Source organism: Miscanthus floridulus, chromosome 7 (genome assembly GCF_019320115.1).
Source record: "Miscanthus floridulus cultivar M001 chromosome 7, ASM1932011v1, whole genome shotgun sequence".
NCBI classification, from domain to species: Eukaryota; Viridiplantae; Streptophyta; class Magnoliopsida; order Poales; family Poaceae; genus Miscanthus; species Miscanthus floridulus.
The window spans coordinates 79415207-79433425 of NC_089586.1; the positions used below are offsets into that span (position 1 = coordinate 79415207).

The window sequence follows — 18219 nt, forward strand, 5'->3', positions numbered from 1 at the left end:
CAACCGCCGCTCCCTACACCCTGGTCTACAGCACTTGCAACTACCGCACGGTGTGGTGCATAGTATTTCTTTCACACATACCTACCGTTTTCCAAAATGTAAATTCCTACTAGACATTGAGGAACACGAAATCCATATATATATAAACTTTTTTTTATTTATGTATTACCGTACGATCCGATTGTGGATGGTACAAACACCAACAACATTCTTTTATGTTCTGTTCGCTCGGTTTATAAGATATACTTTTTTCAACTAATAAACGGTATTTTTTTCTTATAACAAATCAGTTAACAATGTTTTCAATCGTGACTTATCGGTCGAACTTAACATTAAATTCGAAACCTATTAACCTGTGTCGGTTCTGTCGCGCTCTGAAATCCATATATACCCACAGATTTGTTTTTCTTTTTCCTCGAACAAACAAATACGCTCGGATTTCAACAGCGTCATCTGCCAGCGCGGTCTCATCATCATCTTCCTCCTCCTGACATGCCCCGTCACGAACTCCTCGAGAACGAAACAAGAGGAGACCTTTTCTATTCCGCTTCCTCCTCCAGCCTCCTACCCTTTTTTCCGTTTATTTATTTTTCTTCTTTTTTTTCTCTCTCCTAAAATAATATATACTTCGCCTCCTCACTCTCTCTCCTACCCCTTCCTTCCCCTATCCGCCTCCGCCGCCCTCCTCATTCCTCAACGCGGCGACGACCGCCGCCTCCCGCACGTCTATCCTAGCCCGGCGCCTCCTCTTCCTCCTACTCCCGCGTCCCCCCGCCCGTCGCTGGAGACCGGAGGTCAACGGAGACCGCCGGCGCGGGCTCCGACGGCCGCAACGCAGCAGGCATTCGCGGCCACGCGGGTCCCGGAGGTTCGTGTCTCTTATAATTTTCTGTTGATGAGGGTTGGGCGGTGCCGTTTGCTCGCGGAATCCTGATTGAGTTTCCTGTCCGTGCTCTCGAATTCTAGGGTTTTGGAGGCCTGGCTTCGGCGGCATGATCGGGTGCGGAGGCGGCGGGGGTGAGGGGTGAGCGGGCATTGGATGTTCTCGATCCGTACGGGTCCCTGCTGACCTCCTGCCGCAATGGAGGAGCCTGGCGCGGGCGGGCGCGGCGGGGAGGAGGGTCATGTTGCTGACGCCCAACGCTTGGGGCCGGCGGAGGTTGCTCTGTCTACTGCCACCGCCCCTGGACCGGTCCATGGATTGGGGGATGGCACCGTAGAGGTATGCTGCGCTCCGGAAGCTAGATTGTCCACAGAGACAGATGACGAAGGGAGCGATTTTGCTCTTGGATTGGTGACTCCTGTTGAGTGTGCTTCTTCCTCCCGTCAAGGAAGAAAGTTTCAGATAGGACAGGAGGAGGGTTCGAGTTCAGAGCAGAGGGTCATGAGCATGGGGGAAGGGAAGGAAGGTAGTTTGGCTCCCGCGGCATCTGCTGAAAATGCCAGTTTGCAGATTTGTCATGAGGCCAATGGCAGGCTTTCAAATAAGACATTACCTTCTCCTTTCCGTGAAGCGGTCTGTTCCGAGGATGCTAGATGCGCGTATGACATTTTGGAGAAAACGACAGAGGGGAGCCAGTTTGAGCAGGTGGGTTTGACGGGTAACGGAGGTGATTGTGGCGTCATGGTGGGGGTAGTAAAGGAAACCATAGAAGATTTGCGGACTGTTTGTAATGGAGCAAAACGTGTTTATGAAGGCTTGTCAGTTTCAATGAATCATGGCCGCGAGCAAGAGCCACCTGATGTTGATGGCATAGGATCTATCACGTGTGCTAACGATGAGCTGCGGCCAGATGGTTTGATATCGGACATTCAAGCTGTCTCAAAGCCAGCTCTTGAAGATTCAGTTCCTTCCATTTCAGGGAGCATTGATCTGTCTTTGGATCGAAAGGCAGGTCAGTTTGGTGGAATATCTGCTGATCCAGGGACGTGCCATGGGGCTGACAGAGGGATGTGGAATGGTGATTTAGCCCATTACAATGGGGACTTGTCAGACCCAGGGAAGCATCACTCGGAGAAATTGCCATCTGGTGCTGAGGGCCTGACATTGATAACCGGTGCTAATTATGAGCTGGAAAAGGTTGGTTTCCTGCCAAATATTGATGCAGTAAACTTCTGCCCAGTTGTTGAAACTTCAGTTCCTTCTATTTATGGGAGCTCCATTGATGTGCCTTTAGATGGTCAGGCTGTTGAGCTCCAGATGGAGGCTTATGGTGATGGCAATCAGCATTTTGGCCATTGTCCTGATAAAGAGTTGCAACAGGTCTCTCTAAAATATGGGGCCTCTGAGCTACCTCCAGAGAGAAACCAGTGTGTTTATTCGTATAACCAACTTTGCAATGATGAACCTTGTTGTAGCAGCAAGGAACCATCTGCTCTATGCCTGGGTCATCAAGATGCTGTTGGCGGGTCTGACCATTTGGACCAAGGGCTCAATGCCTGTAATTCTGCTGAAGACAGCTCTGTTGATTTTATCAGTAATGCTAATGATGGAGAATCACAGAGCCAAAAGCTGACAGCATTACAGGTATTCATACGTAGGAATCCAAAAAGAGCTGCTTCTTCAAGAAGTCTTAATTCTGAGAAGCAAGATCGAATAGGCAAAGGGAGCAGTGGCTCACGCAAACCTAAAAAGGTTGACATTATGAGCTCATTACACCAAAGCACCGTGGTTATGTTCCCAAACAAAGTCACTAAGGGAAGAAGTGGTATGAACAGGCCACCAAAATCCTCTACTTGGGGCAATCTAGAACAGCTATTAGATTGCTGTCCAAGATATGGGCCATCTACTTCTAATGCTCATCCAATTTGCCTGGACAAAGGAATATCATATAACAGATCTGATCAGAGAAGTCAGCCAAGTATTCGGAGAAGTCGAAGTTCAAGATCTTCAAAAAGTAAATGCTCTTCCTTCTCTGAAATATGGCATGCAGCTAATGAACTGGATGGGCAACCAACCTTAACAACTGTGGCTGATATAGGGCATGCTGCTAGTGAATTGAATGAGCAACCAACCTTCTCAATTGTGGCTGATACTGATATTTCCTTGGAATGTCACAGAGGAAACATTCCAAATTTGTCTTCTGATAAATTAATTAATACTCTTGATAGTACTGGCAAAACTACAGAGTCTATTGATAGTCATCGTACAGAATCAAAGTGTATCCAGACTGATGTGCAGCAAAGAGAAAGAGCCTTGGTGAGTTGTACTAAAGAAACATGCGCTGCATACGTCCATGGAGAGTGCGCTAAGCTTTCAACTTCTGAACCTATGGACAATGCCAATGGCAGTGTCATGCTGCATATTGGGTTTTCGCCGGATTCTGTTTTGGAGGTTGCTTCTGTTACATGTGAAGGTAATGCTTCTGCAAGCCATGATGTTATGTTACATGAAAACCCAACCGATGCTGGTGCACTGAATGGTGGTGATCCATCCGTTTTATCTACTTCTGACTGTGCAAAAGAACATGCTTCATCATTGATGAACTTGGAGCAGCATGAGGACACCAGAAAGGAAGAGGTTGGTCCATCTCATGGCACAGTAGAAAATGATATTGATGAAGGAAAGGTGCGAGCTTTACAGAAGTCAAATTCCGTGAGAAAAAACGGTATTGTCAGAAAGGCAGGTTGCAAAAAGAAAGATGGATCTAAAGGGGTAAAAAAGAATGTTATAGGATGCAACAAAGTTTCTCCATGTGAATCTTCAAAACTTAGGCCGTTCTCTAATGATCCAATTTCACCTGGGCCTCCAGATGATGGGTCTTGCTTTGAAGCCCTAACTTCAGGCTCACAGGACCTTAGTCTGCATGAACATGATGGCATACAGAGTCACTCTGTAGTGCATGGTGACAAAGGGAGTGCATTTGACAGTATGAAATCACCAAGACGCAAGATAAAGGATACTAATGCAAGAAAGAAGGGTAAGGTGCGAGACCCACATAAGAAAGAAAAAGGTAAAAAGAAAAATACATCAGACGAGACTTCCCTTGATCATGGACTTTTACATTTGCCTTCTACTGAACAGGCAGCACCTCATATGAATGAACAGAGTATGTCTTTGAATTTATCATTTATTCCTTTTCCATAACATATAGCAGGCAGCTTCAGAAGGAATTTACATTCTCATTTTACGTAGGTAATCTTGATCCTACCTCCGAAACTTGCATTCAAGAACTCTGGCGCCATATCTACTGATTTACCTGGACATGTTGCATGCAAAATGGATGGGGTATCTGTACCACCACTGCCACCATGTGCTGCATGGGTGTGTTGTGATGATTGCCAAAAGTGGCGGTGCATACCTGCTGAACTTGCAGATGTGATTGGAGAAACAAATTGCAGATGGTATTAATTTTCCTTCCTGTTATTTCAGTTATCAGTTTAAATGATCGCACCAGCCTGCTTGTCTAATTGAGATGTACTGTACTGCTAGTGCTCTTCAGTAGGTCTGTATGGGCTGTCTTAGAAACCCTCTTTTTCCTCAATTAATATAACTATTCCTAGCAACGTGGGTCACTACATTGTTTTCTCAGTTTTGTAAAGTGGACATGCTGATTTAACCTTTATACAGTTCTAGAGAAGGTATTTCAAGTTTTGTTAACCTTCATTGTCTTGGTAACATCTTTGTAGCTTGCTTTTTTTGCAAATTGTTGTTCCACAAAGGTTCTACCATTTTTCCTGAATTATTCATATATTGTTCCAAGTGGACTTTCCAATGTACTTGTAGTAGGTTCTACCCCAGTTTTCGAACAGAAATTTCCATCTCTACCATAAAACCTGATCCAATGACAGCTATACCATTTTATGTTCCTGGTTTCTTTAGGGCACTCCCAATGCATAGTTTCTATAGGTAGTTTCTTAAGGAAAGAGAGTTCAAATTAGACCTAACCTTCCCAATGCATGGTTTCTATGGAGAAGAAAATTTAATGAACAGTTACATACACCACAAACAGAAAAGGATCAACCGTGGCAAGCAGCCATATATCCTTTCTTGCTGCCACAAACAGAAAAGGATCAGCGCGGGGCGGCATCCTTCACGCGCACAGGCTCAGGGGATCGGAGCAGCAGCACGCAGATCACGGTCCCGCGGGAGCGTTGGAGTAGCGGATCTAGACTAAGAGGATGGGAACGAGCAGCCTCCGCCGAACGCAGCTTTGATGGTTTCTTCATGCATTGATGTGCGTGAGGACTCAGTTTTCTTCTGTAGAAATCGTTTCTCCATTTTTTCCTCTCTCATCAGTAAATCACTTGCCACATCAGCAAAATGATTACATAACAAGGTAATTAATACACATAGAAACTATGCTGGTTTCTGCATTGGGAGTGCCCTTAAAGTTTCAGATGGATTAATCAAAATAAACACAGCAGGATTCTAGCTGGTAGTTAAGGAAAATAATAGGCTGATTGAGGTACTAATTCTCTGCATTAACTAGGAGGCTATCACAGCCATATTTGTAGGCTCTCGGTACTGTGTTTGTGTGTTTCTTTTAGTGTGAGTGAACAATGTTTTCAGGTCGTCTAGTCGAACCCGGTCGCCATGGGACCGACTAGGAGACTAATCGCGATTAGTCGTCGACCAGGCCTGATTAGTCGACCCTAGTCGTCCATGTATATCAGGTCATATATATATATATATATATATATATATATATATATATATATATATATATATATATATATATATACTATATAAGTATATAGTATACACAATAAAGCAAGCATCAAGACTGCATTAATCGCGATTAATCGGACGACCTGAAAACATTGTGAGTGAGTTCTAGGTGACCTGTGTCTTTGTCGATCAATTTTAATATAAACTTGGTCGAAGTTAGAGAAATTTGACGTTGGATAAATCTAAAACGACCTACATTTTGGATTGGAGAGAGTTTCAAATATTGGTTGTTGTTTATTTGAGTAAATTGCACGGCCGGTCCTAAAGTATTGGGCTGATTTCGTCTGGGTCCCCAAACTATGAAATCATACTCTTGGCTCCCCAATCTACTTAATTTGGTCCAAGTAGGTCCTAAACAGCCCAGAAGGTGTTAAGCAGTCGACGTGGCTGTCCACGTACGCACGAACCGCTTCACGTAGCGAGGACGCGTCTGGTTGCTGTGTGCGCTGATCGTCGTGCCGCTCCTCTACTACCTGACCAGCATGCATACTACGACCATGCTCCGGCAGCAGCAGCACCCGACGACGGCTGCCGCCGGGCCCCAGGCCGCTCCCGCTCGTCGGCAACCTCCTCGACCTGCGCGGCGGCAACGGCAACGGCAACTTCCACCATGCGCTGGCGCACCTCGTGTGCGTCCACGGCCCCGTCATGCGCCTCAAGCTCGGGCTCACCACAGTCGTGGTCATCTCCTCGCGCGACGCGGCGAGGGAGGCGTTCACGCGGCACGACCGGGGTCTCTCCACGCGCGCCGTCCCGGACATGGCCCCGCGCGGCCGGGTTCTCTGAGCGGTCCATGATCTGGCTGCCCGCGTCGGACCCGCGGTGGAAGGCCCTGCGCGGCGTCGCGGCCGCGCACGCCTTCTCCCCGCGCAGCCTCGCCGCGGCGCGCGGCGTCCGGGAGCGCAAGGTGCGGGACCTGGTGGGCTACTTTCCGCTGGCGGTCCAGGTCCGGGCAGGAGGTGGTGGAGGACGTCGGCCAGGCCGTGTATGGCGGCGTGCTCAACCTCGTGTCCAGCGCCCTGTTCTCCATCGACGTGGTCGACGACGTGGGCGTCAAGTCGGGCGCGAGGGCTGCGGGAGCTCGTGGAAGAGATCGTCGACGCGATCGCAAGGCCCAACGTGTCGGACCTCGTCCCTTTCCTTGCCCCGCTCGACCTGCAAGGATGGCGGCGTTGGATGGCACGGCCCTTTCGCAACGTCTTTCGGATCTTGGATGGCATAATCGACAGGCGGTTGTCCGAGTCCGACGACGACAACGCGTCCCCTGTTGCTTCCTGCTCCAGCACCTCCGGGGCGTACCAGATGCAAGGGTTGTAGGCGGCGACGGCGGCATTGATGGCGTTTGCTGCTTTCGCCGACGCCCTAGGGCTGGGCCTGAGGTTGGCGGCAGCCACGGTCGCCGCGGACTGCCCGACGGCGACCTTGACGTGGAGGGGCGAGTCGCCGTGCCGCGTCCTGACGAGCACGTTGGACGGGTTCAGGTCGCCGTGGTAGATCTTCCTCGAGTGCGGGTACTCCATGCAGCGCGCGATCTGCAGCATCACGTCGACGACGACAGTGAGCGGGAAGGGCACCGGCCGCTTGGCGCTGTTCACCTCCTTGACGTGGCTGGCCAGGTCCTTGGTCATGAGCTGGTCCATGACGAGGAAGAACTCGCGCTTGTCCTCGTCGTGGAAGCAGTACCAGCAGCGCGCCACGTTCGGGTGCGCCACGGAGGTGAGCAGCGTGGCCTCGGCGCCCACGGCGTCGGCGACGGCGCCGACGAAGTGCTTCACCGCGAAGGCCTCCCCCATCCACTGCACCTCCTTGAGGTTGCCCACCAGCCGGTGCTCGCTCTGCGTCAGCGGCTCCGGCGAGCTCACGCGTCGCCAGGTACCGCGCGCCGAGCCTCTGCCGGAACAGCCTCGGCTCCAGCATGTCCCTGTCGTAGTCCTTGGCGAACAGCAGCCGCCGCCGGGCGAGCTCGTACGGGTCGGACCCCGTGACCTCCGAGACAAGCTCGACGGCCTTCAGCACCACAGCGACGCTCCAGAGCAGGCTGTGCATGTGCTGCTCCACGCAGTCGGCGCCGTGCGTGGCCGCGGCGGCGTGCGCCCACCAGCACCACGGAGAGCGAGGACGACTCGACGGACGCCCGCACATGCGCCGCAACATGGCCTCACCCGTGCTCGCGCTGGGGACGCCGTTGGGGCGCCCGCGCAGGGTTGCGCGAGGGGCCGCTCCGCCATAGCCATGTGAGGACTTGCTGTATCCGGCCGCGCGAGGGGCCGTTGCGCCTGCTGCATCCGTCCGCGTGAGGGGCCGCGCCGCCGGGGCCATGCCGTAGCAGAAGAGGCTGCGGGCGCTCGCCGTTGCAGAAGAAGAAAAGGGCGCATGTGAGCGTAGCGCGGGCGAGCGCGTACGGCAGCGCATGCGGGCGGGCGAGCAGGGCGGAGCCCATGCGAGCGAAGCGCAGGCGAAGCGCATGGGGGCGGGCGGGCTGTGCGCGGGCGAGCGGAGTGCATGCGGATGGGCGAAGCGCGGGCGAGCGTACGATAGCGCTTGCGGGCTGTGCGCGTCGCGGGCACGAGCTGCGCCTGCAGCGCCAGTCTCGAGCCGTGCCGTCGCGCAGGACGAGCAGGCCGTGCCGCCAGCGCCGGCGAGCACGCAGGACAGCCAGTACCTGCCAGAGGGTCACGTGTGCCTCACGTGCGTACGTGGACAGCCACGTCGACTGCTTAACACCTTCTGGGCTGTTTAGGACCTATATGGACCGAATTAACTAGATTGGGGAGCCAAGAGTACGATTTCATAGTTTAGGGACCCAGACGAAATCAGCCCAATACTTTAAGGACCGGCTATGCAATTTACTCTTGTTTATTTTGTACATGTCTGGTAAAGCAAAAGAACTAGGATTTGCTGATGGGTAGCCCTTTGTACATGTCTGGTTGTCTGGTAAAGTGAAAGAACTAGAATATGTTGATTGATGGAATAGCCCAACCTCAACTTGCATGCATCATCCATTTCTTGACTAGTGTTTATGATACACTGTGTTTCTTCATCATCTATGCTCTTCCTTTTGCTGCCACACCCTATATATCATCTCTTTACAAACCACATCTTCAGACTTACACCTGAGATGCTTAATTCCACTGTAGATTTGCACTTATCTCTTAGAGCAAGAGAAACTACTCATATAAGATATAGCAACAAGTGTTTTCAAGGGTTGAAACCTCACAATCTAATGTGTTATTACCACTTATGCAAATCTCTATTTTAGATCTTCCATAAGTTCCTCCTATTCTTGTCTCTTGATTCCATTCACGAGTCATCATTTTACTTTAATGTGTATGTGTTATACACTTTTTTCTTTTACATTTTTTTGGTTCATCTGTCGAATGTTTTATGCTTCTTAATTCTTATTCATCGTTTTTTCTTACTATGAAGGACTTGTAAGGACAATGGAGACAAGGCGTTCGCTGACTGTTCTATTCCACAAGTGAAAACAAACGCCGAGATTAATGCAGAACTCGATCTTTCAGATGCTTCAGCTGATGAAGCAGACAATGGTGAATCTAACTCAAAAGGTTTTGAACCCTTGCATCCTTCTATTTTCTTCATTACCATTTTTTGTTCAATATAATGTAAAACAATCCGATTATGTGTTATCATTTCTGATTCTTTTACTCCCTTTTTGCATCTTGCTGTTGAGTAGCTTGCAAACCACCATCATGGACTCTTGTTAGGTCAAACTTGTTTCTGCATCGAAACCGCAGGACACAATCCATTGACGAGGTCAGTGCTGCCAACAAATTTTTCCCTCTGGTTTGACTTATGTTTCAGCTAGTTTTCTCTATGCACATGTAGATCTGTTAATTATAGACCTTGCAAATTTGTAAGGACATTTAGTTCAAAAGGTCGCTATAGATTCGCGGTCATATCTCCGTTTGCAGGCTAGGTAAGGAAAAGTTAGTCAAAAGGTGCATAAAACACGAATATTTATACTGTAGGCACTCTGAATCAGGGATATGTGTGGCACACACTTTTTTATGGTTATTAAGGTGTCACTTAAGCATTGGAGCAGTCTAGGGTCACCACAGAGGCAAGGACGCAAGGTAAAGCTTAGTCGCCTTAGGCATATGTGGTCACCCCCTTGATTCTGCCGTCTCCCCCTCAGTTTTGCTTCTGGCCCACTCAACTTTGATTCTGGCCGCTTGATTTTGCCATGTCCCGCTTGTCAATCCCTTGATTTGGAAGGGGATGTTAGCGGCGGTCGATCTGAGGGGTGCATACTTGTTTGGTAAGGGAAGGGAAGCAGCAGAGAGGAGAGAGGGAAGCGCGAGCGAGAGGGACAGAGGTGCAACGGTGCACTGGAGAACGGGAGAGAGGAGCGGCTGCGCTGAAGACAAGAGAGGGGAGCAGTGGCGCTGGAGAGAGGGGATTGGGACTTTGTATGCCAGGAGGGTAGGGGCACATGTGCTGCCTGGTGGGGTGGGCTAGCCCACTTCTTACTCCTTTCTTTTTCTTTTTTCCATCTTCCACGGCTCTATCCTGCTATTTTGCATTTTCCTTCGAATGTAAGGTATTGCCTCACGCCATAGCCACTTAAGCGTAAGGCTAGGGCAGTAGTCAGTTGCCATGCCTCGCCTTACCACCCTGATAACTATGCTCTTTTTAGCTGCAAGAATGTCTTCAATCATCCAACCATGCAACCACTAGAAAATCCTACTATTCTTCCTGTGGTCCATGTTAAATCAAACTATCGTGAACTATTGTACAAAAATATATTGATTCTTTGTTATACTCCTTGCGACTTGAGTACTTGCTGACATTTTGAAGGATAACCTAATTTGCTGCATTTCTTATTAATTATGACCAGAGCATGGTGTGCAACTGCAAGCCGCCCCAAGATGGCCGAATGGGTTGTAGAGATGGCTGTTTGAACAGGATGCTCAACATTGAATGTGCCAAGCGTACATGTCCGTGTGGAGAACAATGTTCTAATCAGAAGGTCACTGCTTCTTGGTTATCCTTAATTTAGTTAATTTATTCTCTGCTACATTGATTTTGACTGTAAAATTTGTGAAACAGTTTCAGCGACGTAGCTATGCAAAACTGAGATGGTTCCATTCTGGGAAGAAAGGCTATGGACTGCAGTTGCAAGAAGACGTTACTGAAGGAAGGTTTCTTATTGAATATGTTGGAGAGGTGCTGTTGTCGTCCGTTATTTCCCGTGTTTGTGTCCTTGTACATAACCTGTTATTATGTTAGTGCGATGATTGTTGATTATATGATATGACTAATGAGCTCTTTTGACTCTGTACTGAATGATTTCTTTCAGGTCCTTGACATAACATCCTATGAATCCCGCCAAAGATATTATGCTTCAAAAGGCCAGAAACATTTCTATTTCATGGCTCTAAATGGTGGCGAGGTATGCCTTTTGGTTTTTATATTTTGTCCATAAACTATTTCTTATCTTCTTCAGATTTGTGGAGTCCTAAGTCGAGATATCAATGTGAGGAGAGGTAGAGGAAGACCGAAGCTGACATGGGGGGAGGCAATAAATAGAGATTTAAAGGGTTGGGATATACCTAGAGATCTTTGTTTGGATAGGAGTGCTTGGAAAGCAGCTATTGACGTGCCTGAACCATGACTAGGGGCTCATGTTGGGTTTCAACTCTAGCCTACCCCAACTTGCTTGGGACTAAAAGGCTTTGTTGTTGTTGTACATGTCCTCCATTTTTTACTGCAAGTTCTTCTGTCTGAAAGTTGTACTCAGTGAAGAACTATCCGATCACCTCCTTTTATTCCCCTTCCGTCCTCATCTAGTGTATTATGTTGACTTTGTGTCGTACTCACTTTTCTTGATACACCCATCATGATGTTGACACAGTTGAATACATTCCATTGAACTTTTAACCATTTTTTTTGTTTCAATTCTTCCAGGTAATAGATGCTTGCACTAAGGGAAACTTGGGCCGATTCATCAATCATAGCTGCAGCCCTAACTGCCGCACAGAGAAGGTTGACTTTTATCTCTTTCATTTTTGTGTGTATTGTCTACTATGTTTATTGCCATTAAATCCTTATCCATCAAAATATATTCGGTTCTCTTGATATAATGATCTATAGTTGTGCTCTCACTCAGAGTTTGCTAAATTATGTTCCATATTTTTTTATAGTGGATGGTCAATGGAGAAGTCTGCATTGGAATATTTGCTTTGAGGAACATCAAGAAGGTAAGGCTAGAAACTATCAGATTCTTTATCCCCATATGATCTAGTTCATCTAACAAGTGAGGGTTGGTTTGCTTCATTTATAATTGAAGTTGAATCAGTGAATTATATTATGCATGTCATATGATACTGGTCAACTGTCAGCGTGTAACGGGTATGTTTTGTTCTTATAATATATAGGGTGAAGAATTGACATTTGATTACAATTATGTTCGTGTATCTGGTGCCGCTCCTCAAAAATGCTTCTGTGGTACCGCCAAATGTCGGGGTTACCTTGGTGGAGACGTATCAATTGTTGATACCATCATCACCCAAGATGATACAGAAGCAGATCATTTTGAACAAATGGTTGTTGACAAAGATTCTGAGTTGCTGGGTCCAAATGGGTCTGATTCTTATGGTAACCACCCAAATATTTCAGAAACTGAATTTTCTATTCAAGGGGAAGATCTACATGATTCCTCAGCTGTAAAAGTAGAGTTAGACCTGCTTGAGGAAACTAGAGGAACCCCATTTGAAACTAGTGAGCCTGAACATTCCTTGGAAGCATGGAGCCCACCAGAAGATGAAGATGTCAATCGCACACCTGTGCATGTGTCACGAACATTTGAAAGTTCTGTGCAGACGTTCCCAGTACATGACACTCAGTCATCAGATCTTTTGCGAAAGACTGCAAACTCAACGGAAGGATCAAAGGCTCCAAATATAATAAATGGATCGACTCTTAGTTCTGATTTCAGGGGCAATCTGGTGCCTACTTTCAGTGCTACCGAGAGAAAAAACTTAAAACAACATAAAAATCAGAAACCACAACCATCATCTCCAATTGACAGTGAGCACATTTTGGGAGGTGCTATTCTGCCTCATGCTTTCCTCTTCCTACATTGAAATGTGATAGTCTTAGTGATCTCTCCTTGGTATATGTAGTTGAAGGGAGACTGAACAGCCTACTGGATGTGGACGGTGGTATCAGCAAGCGAAAGGTATGAAACCATCATTATCCCCTTAATTGTACATAATATAGAGTACCAGGTTTGCACACAAGATCCTTTTGCAAAAGTTTTGTCGATGATTCTAATTATGATGCTATCTCCTAATGCTGGACACAAATCGTTCCAATTGGGTCTGATACTATGTTATGAAAGTTTGGAAGGCACATGGCTTTAGAAGATTATAAGACTTTGATTCATCGTGAGTTATCATTCTACATTTCTATGTTCTAACTAGTCAATGTATCTTCTGGAGCAGGATGCTACAAATGGATACTTGAAGCTTCTCCTTGTGACTGCAGCAGAAGGTGGTGGCAATGCTGGGGGCACATCCAAAAGGTTTGATCACCAGATGAATTGTGATCCAAGGTTTCCTCTCCTAAAATATGCTAATTTCTTTCTATCTGTTTCAGTATGAGGGATCTTTCATTGATTCTTGAGGCACTTCTAAAAACAAAATCACATTCGGTTCTGTTGGATATCATCAATAAGAATGGTAATATTTCCTAGCATTCCTTCAACTCCCTATATGAAAGTGCTTCAGTCACCAACTAAGAACCTTTTTGTTCTATTTTGTTGCAGGACTGCAAATGCTTCATAATATATTGAAGCAGAATAGATACATCTTCCACCGGACACCTATTACACGGAAGCTTCTGAAGGTCTGCACTTCATTCTCTAATAAAATGTTATCAGCTACCATAATATTCACATCCTGTATTATTTCCAGTTGACATCTTATTAGTTTCACATTACTCTATCTATCTAGTCACAAAAAAGTGTCATTTTGGACAGCGACATGGTCTCTAAAGTATAAATTAACGCAAAATATAGTGAAGCTTTCAATTTTGTCAAAGTTTAATCATGTTGACTGATGGAACCCTAAATGTCATTCTTTATTGGAGGTAATACATCATAATCAGGGTTATGTCACCTGAACCTGGTGTTACTGTATATGATATTGGCATCTTCCTTCAGGTACTTGAGTTTCTAGCTCAGAAAGGAATTTTGACATCTGAACATATAAATGGAGGTCCTCCATGTGCTGGAGTTGAAAGGTTAGATTATTTAAACTTGTTTATTCCAGTGTTATTTGGTACCGATTGAAGAGTTTCATATTCAGTTTGTTTTATAGGGACCGTTAATTTTTTGTGTTTTATTTATTTGTAATGCCATTTTGACCTGAACTAGCATGGGGTTTTCTCTAAGTGAAATGAAATCCTTATCTCAGAACAAATGACATTCTTGCTTGTTACTTTGTGGTTCCTTAACTTCTAATTTATTCTCTTGCTATGCAATAGGAGGACAGTTTTTAAACTGTCACTGTTTACTAAACTAAGCCTTGGTCAGTGCAGTAATAGTGCATGACAATTTAACGTGGATCTAGAGAGAGCTCCTACCTTTGTTCCTTGAAGTTTTAATCACAATTCACTTTTTCTATAACTTCATCTGGAACTTGTACTGCAGCTTCAGAGACTCGATGCTGAGTTTAACAAGACATCACGACGTTCAGGTAATGGACATACCATGCTAATGCAGTCTTTCAGCTTTATGTTTTGGAAATATGTGCATAGTTAATTATTTGCTAGATTTCAAACGCAAAGGTTATGCATGGAGTTAGGCTTCCACGCATTTGACCACCGAAATGGCCACTACACTTGTGGCAAAGCTAGTTAAAGCACGACTGTTTATGGTCTGTACACTGACCATGTGAGAGTCTTGATCGCCAAAACTTGTTGCAATAGACTAAAGTATTAAGTTAGGTAAAGTTAGGTTGCACCTGGAAACTTAATATCCACTTATTAATTTGGAAAACACCTGTAGAATGATAGCACAAATCACATGGATGCATTTTGGATTAATGTTGTGGATCTGTGCTGCTATATTTCTTCTTCGTTGAGTTGCAAATGGCGCAGTTTTGTTTTCACTTCTACTCTGGATACATGGATGTTTAGTATTACTTTTTGGTAGTTTTATTTTATTTTTTAGACCAATTTATCATGGAAAAACAGGCAAAACTTTTGATAGTTTTGAAAGGAAAGTATATCACTATAAGCGGGGCATGTACAACAGAATTACCATACTTGCATGTGCAGTCAAATTTAAACCTCAACATGCTTTTGTGTTCCTATATAAACCACTTCCACAACCAGTAATTACATACCAAGCACTGCTTTTCCATGAAGTGGCATGTGTCTATGATTTTGCAGTTTTGACCCTCTCAGAAATTGTCTGGGAACTGCTGGTGACTTCTCATGTCTGTTTTTTCTTTGTACTATTAGTTTTCTAATGAAAGTTTCATGTGATTTTTATCTGTATACATGCAATCCTTAACACGTGAATCAATCTGTCAAGCCTAAAATACTCTTTCCTCCATGTGACAGGTTCATCAGATTGCTCGGAGCTTCCGTGATAGATGGATCCCCCGTAATACATCCACATTTGTGCATGATGTCCAGGGGACTAATACAGTCTGGAGTTCTGGTAGGAGGAAACGCAAGAGCCGTTGGGACTATCAACCTGACGAGCATTATAAGATGGTGGGACTAAAAATCCAAAAAGTTTGTTCTGGCTTTATGAGAAATAAGTTGCAGAGGAATCAGGGCGCAAACAACTATTGTAATGATGTTCTTGGCATGGGGAGTTCAACACAGGGTGCAGATGATGAAGTCCCTCCTGGGTTTGAGTCCCAGCTGGAGTATCGGCCTGCACAACTTTCCATAGGCAGTGAGGTTGCTCCAGGACTTTGCATGGAGAGGTACCAACCTAGCTTGAGTATTTCATATGGGGTTCCTGTCACTCTTGTTCAGCACTTTGGAACCCCTGAAGCTGAAGGAGGCCAATGCCATCAAAAATGGAAAGTTGCACCTGGCGTGCCTTTTAGTCCTTTTCCACCATTGCCTCCCTATCCACGAGGGAGTCCTTGCCCCTCCACTTCGTCATCCCAGATGTTTCAGCATGATGGAACACCCCAAGTTAAACATAACAGTTCTGGACAATGTGGAAGGATCATGGGCCGAGATGGGAGAGTGCATAGGTCATGGCGAAATGGGCCAAGATCAAAATGGCCATACCATCATCAAGGAAGGAAATTTTCGAGCAGTCATCATAGGTTTGAAAGATTCGAACCTCCAAAACCTTAATAGTGATTAAGGGTTCAGGGCAGTGATTGGGCCCAGCCCTGCAGTTTTTGAACCTCAAGTAGTGGTGGTATACATGGTAATTCCTGCTCGAGAAGTGTAACAGAAACTGTGTCAGCCTTTAACTATGTTTAAAGAGTGTAACTTTCAGTTCATTGGGGGTAGAACAGATGCTGCACATAGGTCATTGCCAGTGCAGTGTTACTAATTAATCTGGTCATTTTTTTTTTCTCCCAATGGGTATTCTTAATAGGAACATTTTATGATTTGATTTAATCCTTTTTACAGGTGATAAGGCTAACCAATTTTATCGACAATCCTCTGTAGTCTCGTTTCCTTAATTACGTTTTCTCCCCCTTTGCTTTCTCCTTAAAGCTTCTATTTTTGGCGCGCAGTGTTCATGTGTTTGTTTCCTTTGCTGTTGCATTTTATTTCCACTCTCCGCAGATTTTGCGGGGGGAAGGCTTAGCCTCGGTTTTTTCCTTCCCCAGACTCCACTCATGTGGGAGCCTCCGGCACTGGGTTTGCCCTTCCAATAGGTAATTAGGCTGTTTGGAGATCTTGTACATGAGTAGCCTTTTTAATCTGTTCAATTTCTTTGAGTGCTCCTAATTTCTAGTCCTCTTGCTGCTTCTACATTACGATGGCTCTTGGACTTAAAATCTTATGATATAGCTGAAGGTGATTCCTAATCATTCCCCTCTTCTACTGAACGGGCACACGCATGAACTGACACATTGCTACAGGACTTGACAGGTAAGTTGTCCTAATCCAAATCTGAGCACATTTTCCTTGAATGTCTCATTATATAAGTTGTCTCGTGCAATTCTGGAGCACGATTTGCTAGCGTTATGTGTTGATATCTGACCGAATTTGCTAATGTCTCGTGTTTTCTTGTTGGAATTTGAAAAAGCTATGTCCTTAGTGTCATTTTGTTATCCCGAATTTGCTAATGTCTCGTGTTTTCTTGTTGAAATTTGAAACAGCTACTTCGAAGAACTTAGACAGTTGGACCTGGCGTATATGGTTGGTTTTGGAAATGTTGAGAGCCTGACACCTTCCTCGTTTTGAAACTTGGAAATGGTGAGATTTAGTTTATTTGGCATCTGGGTGCCCCATGTCTGTATACCGTGACCACTCAATTTTTTTTTTTTTTGGCTGGGTCAGCTTGTTAGGTTATGTGTTGTCCAGACTGTGGCCATGTTTTTTCTTGCTATATATATTTCTGATTTAATTTTGGCTATGAAATGGCTGATGCGAGGCTTGGCTACTCAGCAACATGCGACAACGCAGACGTGGTAGCAGAGTCCTGTCAGGAAGGCTAGAAGCATTAGCATGTTCGCTTGTCCGTATACGATCGTGGATTATAAGCTGGAACAATATTTTTTTCTCACACCAAACCAGCCAGCAGTAAATAATCCACGATCGTTTACGACGAAACGAACAGGCTAATGCTTTAGATCAAAAGTGCTCGACATTGATTTGACAGTCTTCTATGCTTATCTTTTTCACTAATTTCTTGTGAAATACTTACGCGGTCGTCTATGTTTATCTTTCATCACTAATTTCTTGTGAAATGCTTACGCGGTCTTCTATGCCCATCTTTCATTATTACTCATTTCCTTTAAAATACTTCGTCCTGCCGTCTCTCTAAGAGTGCAATTCTAGATCTCTTCAAAGTCAAACCTTTTTAAGTTTACTAAGTTTATAGAAAATAATATTAATGATTATGGTTCTAAAAAGGTATACCATAAAAACATATTACATTATATATCTAATAATATTTATTGATATCATAAATATTATTTTAAAAAATGATAAAATGAAAGTGGATTAACTAGGCTTGCACTTTTCCTGGGATGGATAGACTATGTTCTTAAAATCCTTGAGAATGAAGTGATTTTGCAAGTATTTTGAATACACTTGCATATCAGCATATAGCTTGTAATTGTTACTTATGTTTGTCACTTTCGAGATCGTAACAAAATCTTGTCCCAACGGCATATTTTTGGGACAGAGGTAGTATCAAGAATTGTTTCCTCTAGTAAGAGCATCTTCAAGAGCTCCCTAAATAACTTCATATTTTTGCAAAAAAGAAAAGCAGCCCTAGATGAATTTGTATATGAATTCATTAAAGATAATTAAGCACTTGGTAAATCTATACCTCAACCGATAAATGTAAATATGTATAAATATGAGAA

General features: G+C 45.1%; 2 protein-coding genes and 1 pseudogene across 2 annotated transcripts; 2 read left to right on the plus strand and 1 right to left on the minus strand.

Moving 5' to 3' along the window:
* The first annotated feature begins 498 nt into the window (after positions 1–498).
* Positions 499–17197, plus strand: LOC136467134 (histone-lysine N-methyltransferase ASHH2-like). The gene is given in 19 exon segments (XM_066465710.1): positions 499–868; positions 967–4049; positions 4136–4158; positions 4160–4344; positions 9098–9237; positions 9366–9445; positions 10530–10661; positions 10742–10858; positions 10992–11084; positions 11600–11677; positions 11836–11892; positions 12070–12739; positions 12817–12872; positions 13138–13217; positions 13292–13374; positions 13461–13540; positions 13857–13936; positions 14346–14391; positions 15263–17197. Coding segments are annotated over 18 exon segments (5727 nt in total). The 5' UTR covers positions 499–868; positions 967–1081; the 3' UTR covers positions 16022–17197.
* LOC136462245 (cytochrome P450 76M5-like) lies at positions 4785–6925 on the plus strand (annotated as a pseudogene).
* Positions 6928–7990, minus strand: LOC136462246 (light-sensor Protein kinase-like; the record flags this gene model as incomplete). Its single annotated transcript, XM_066461374.1, has 3 exons — positions 7526–7990; positions 7079–7482; positions 6928–7033 (listed from the first exon to the last, which is right to left on the minus strand). Coding segments are annotated over exons 1-3 (975 nt in total), but the record flags the coding sequence as incomplete, so codon positions are not given.
* Positions 17198–18219: the final 1022 nt, after the last annotated feature.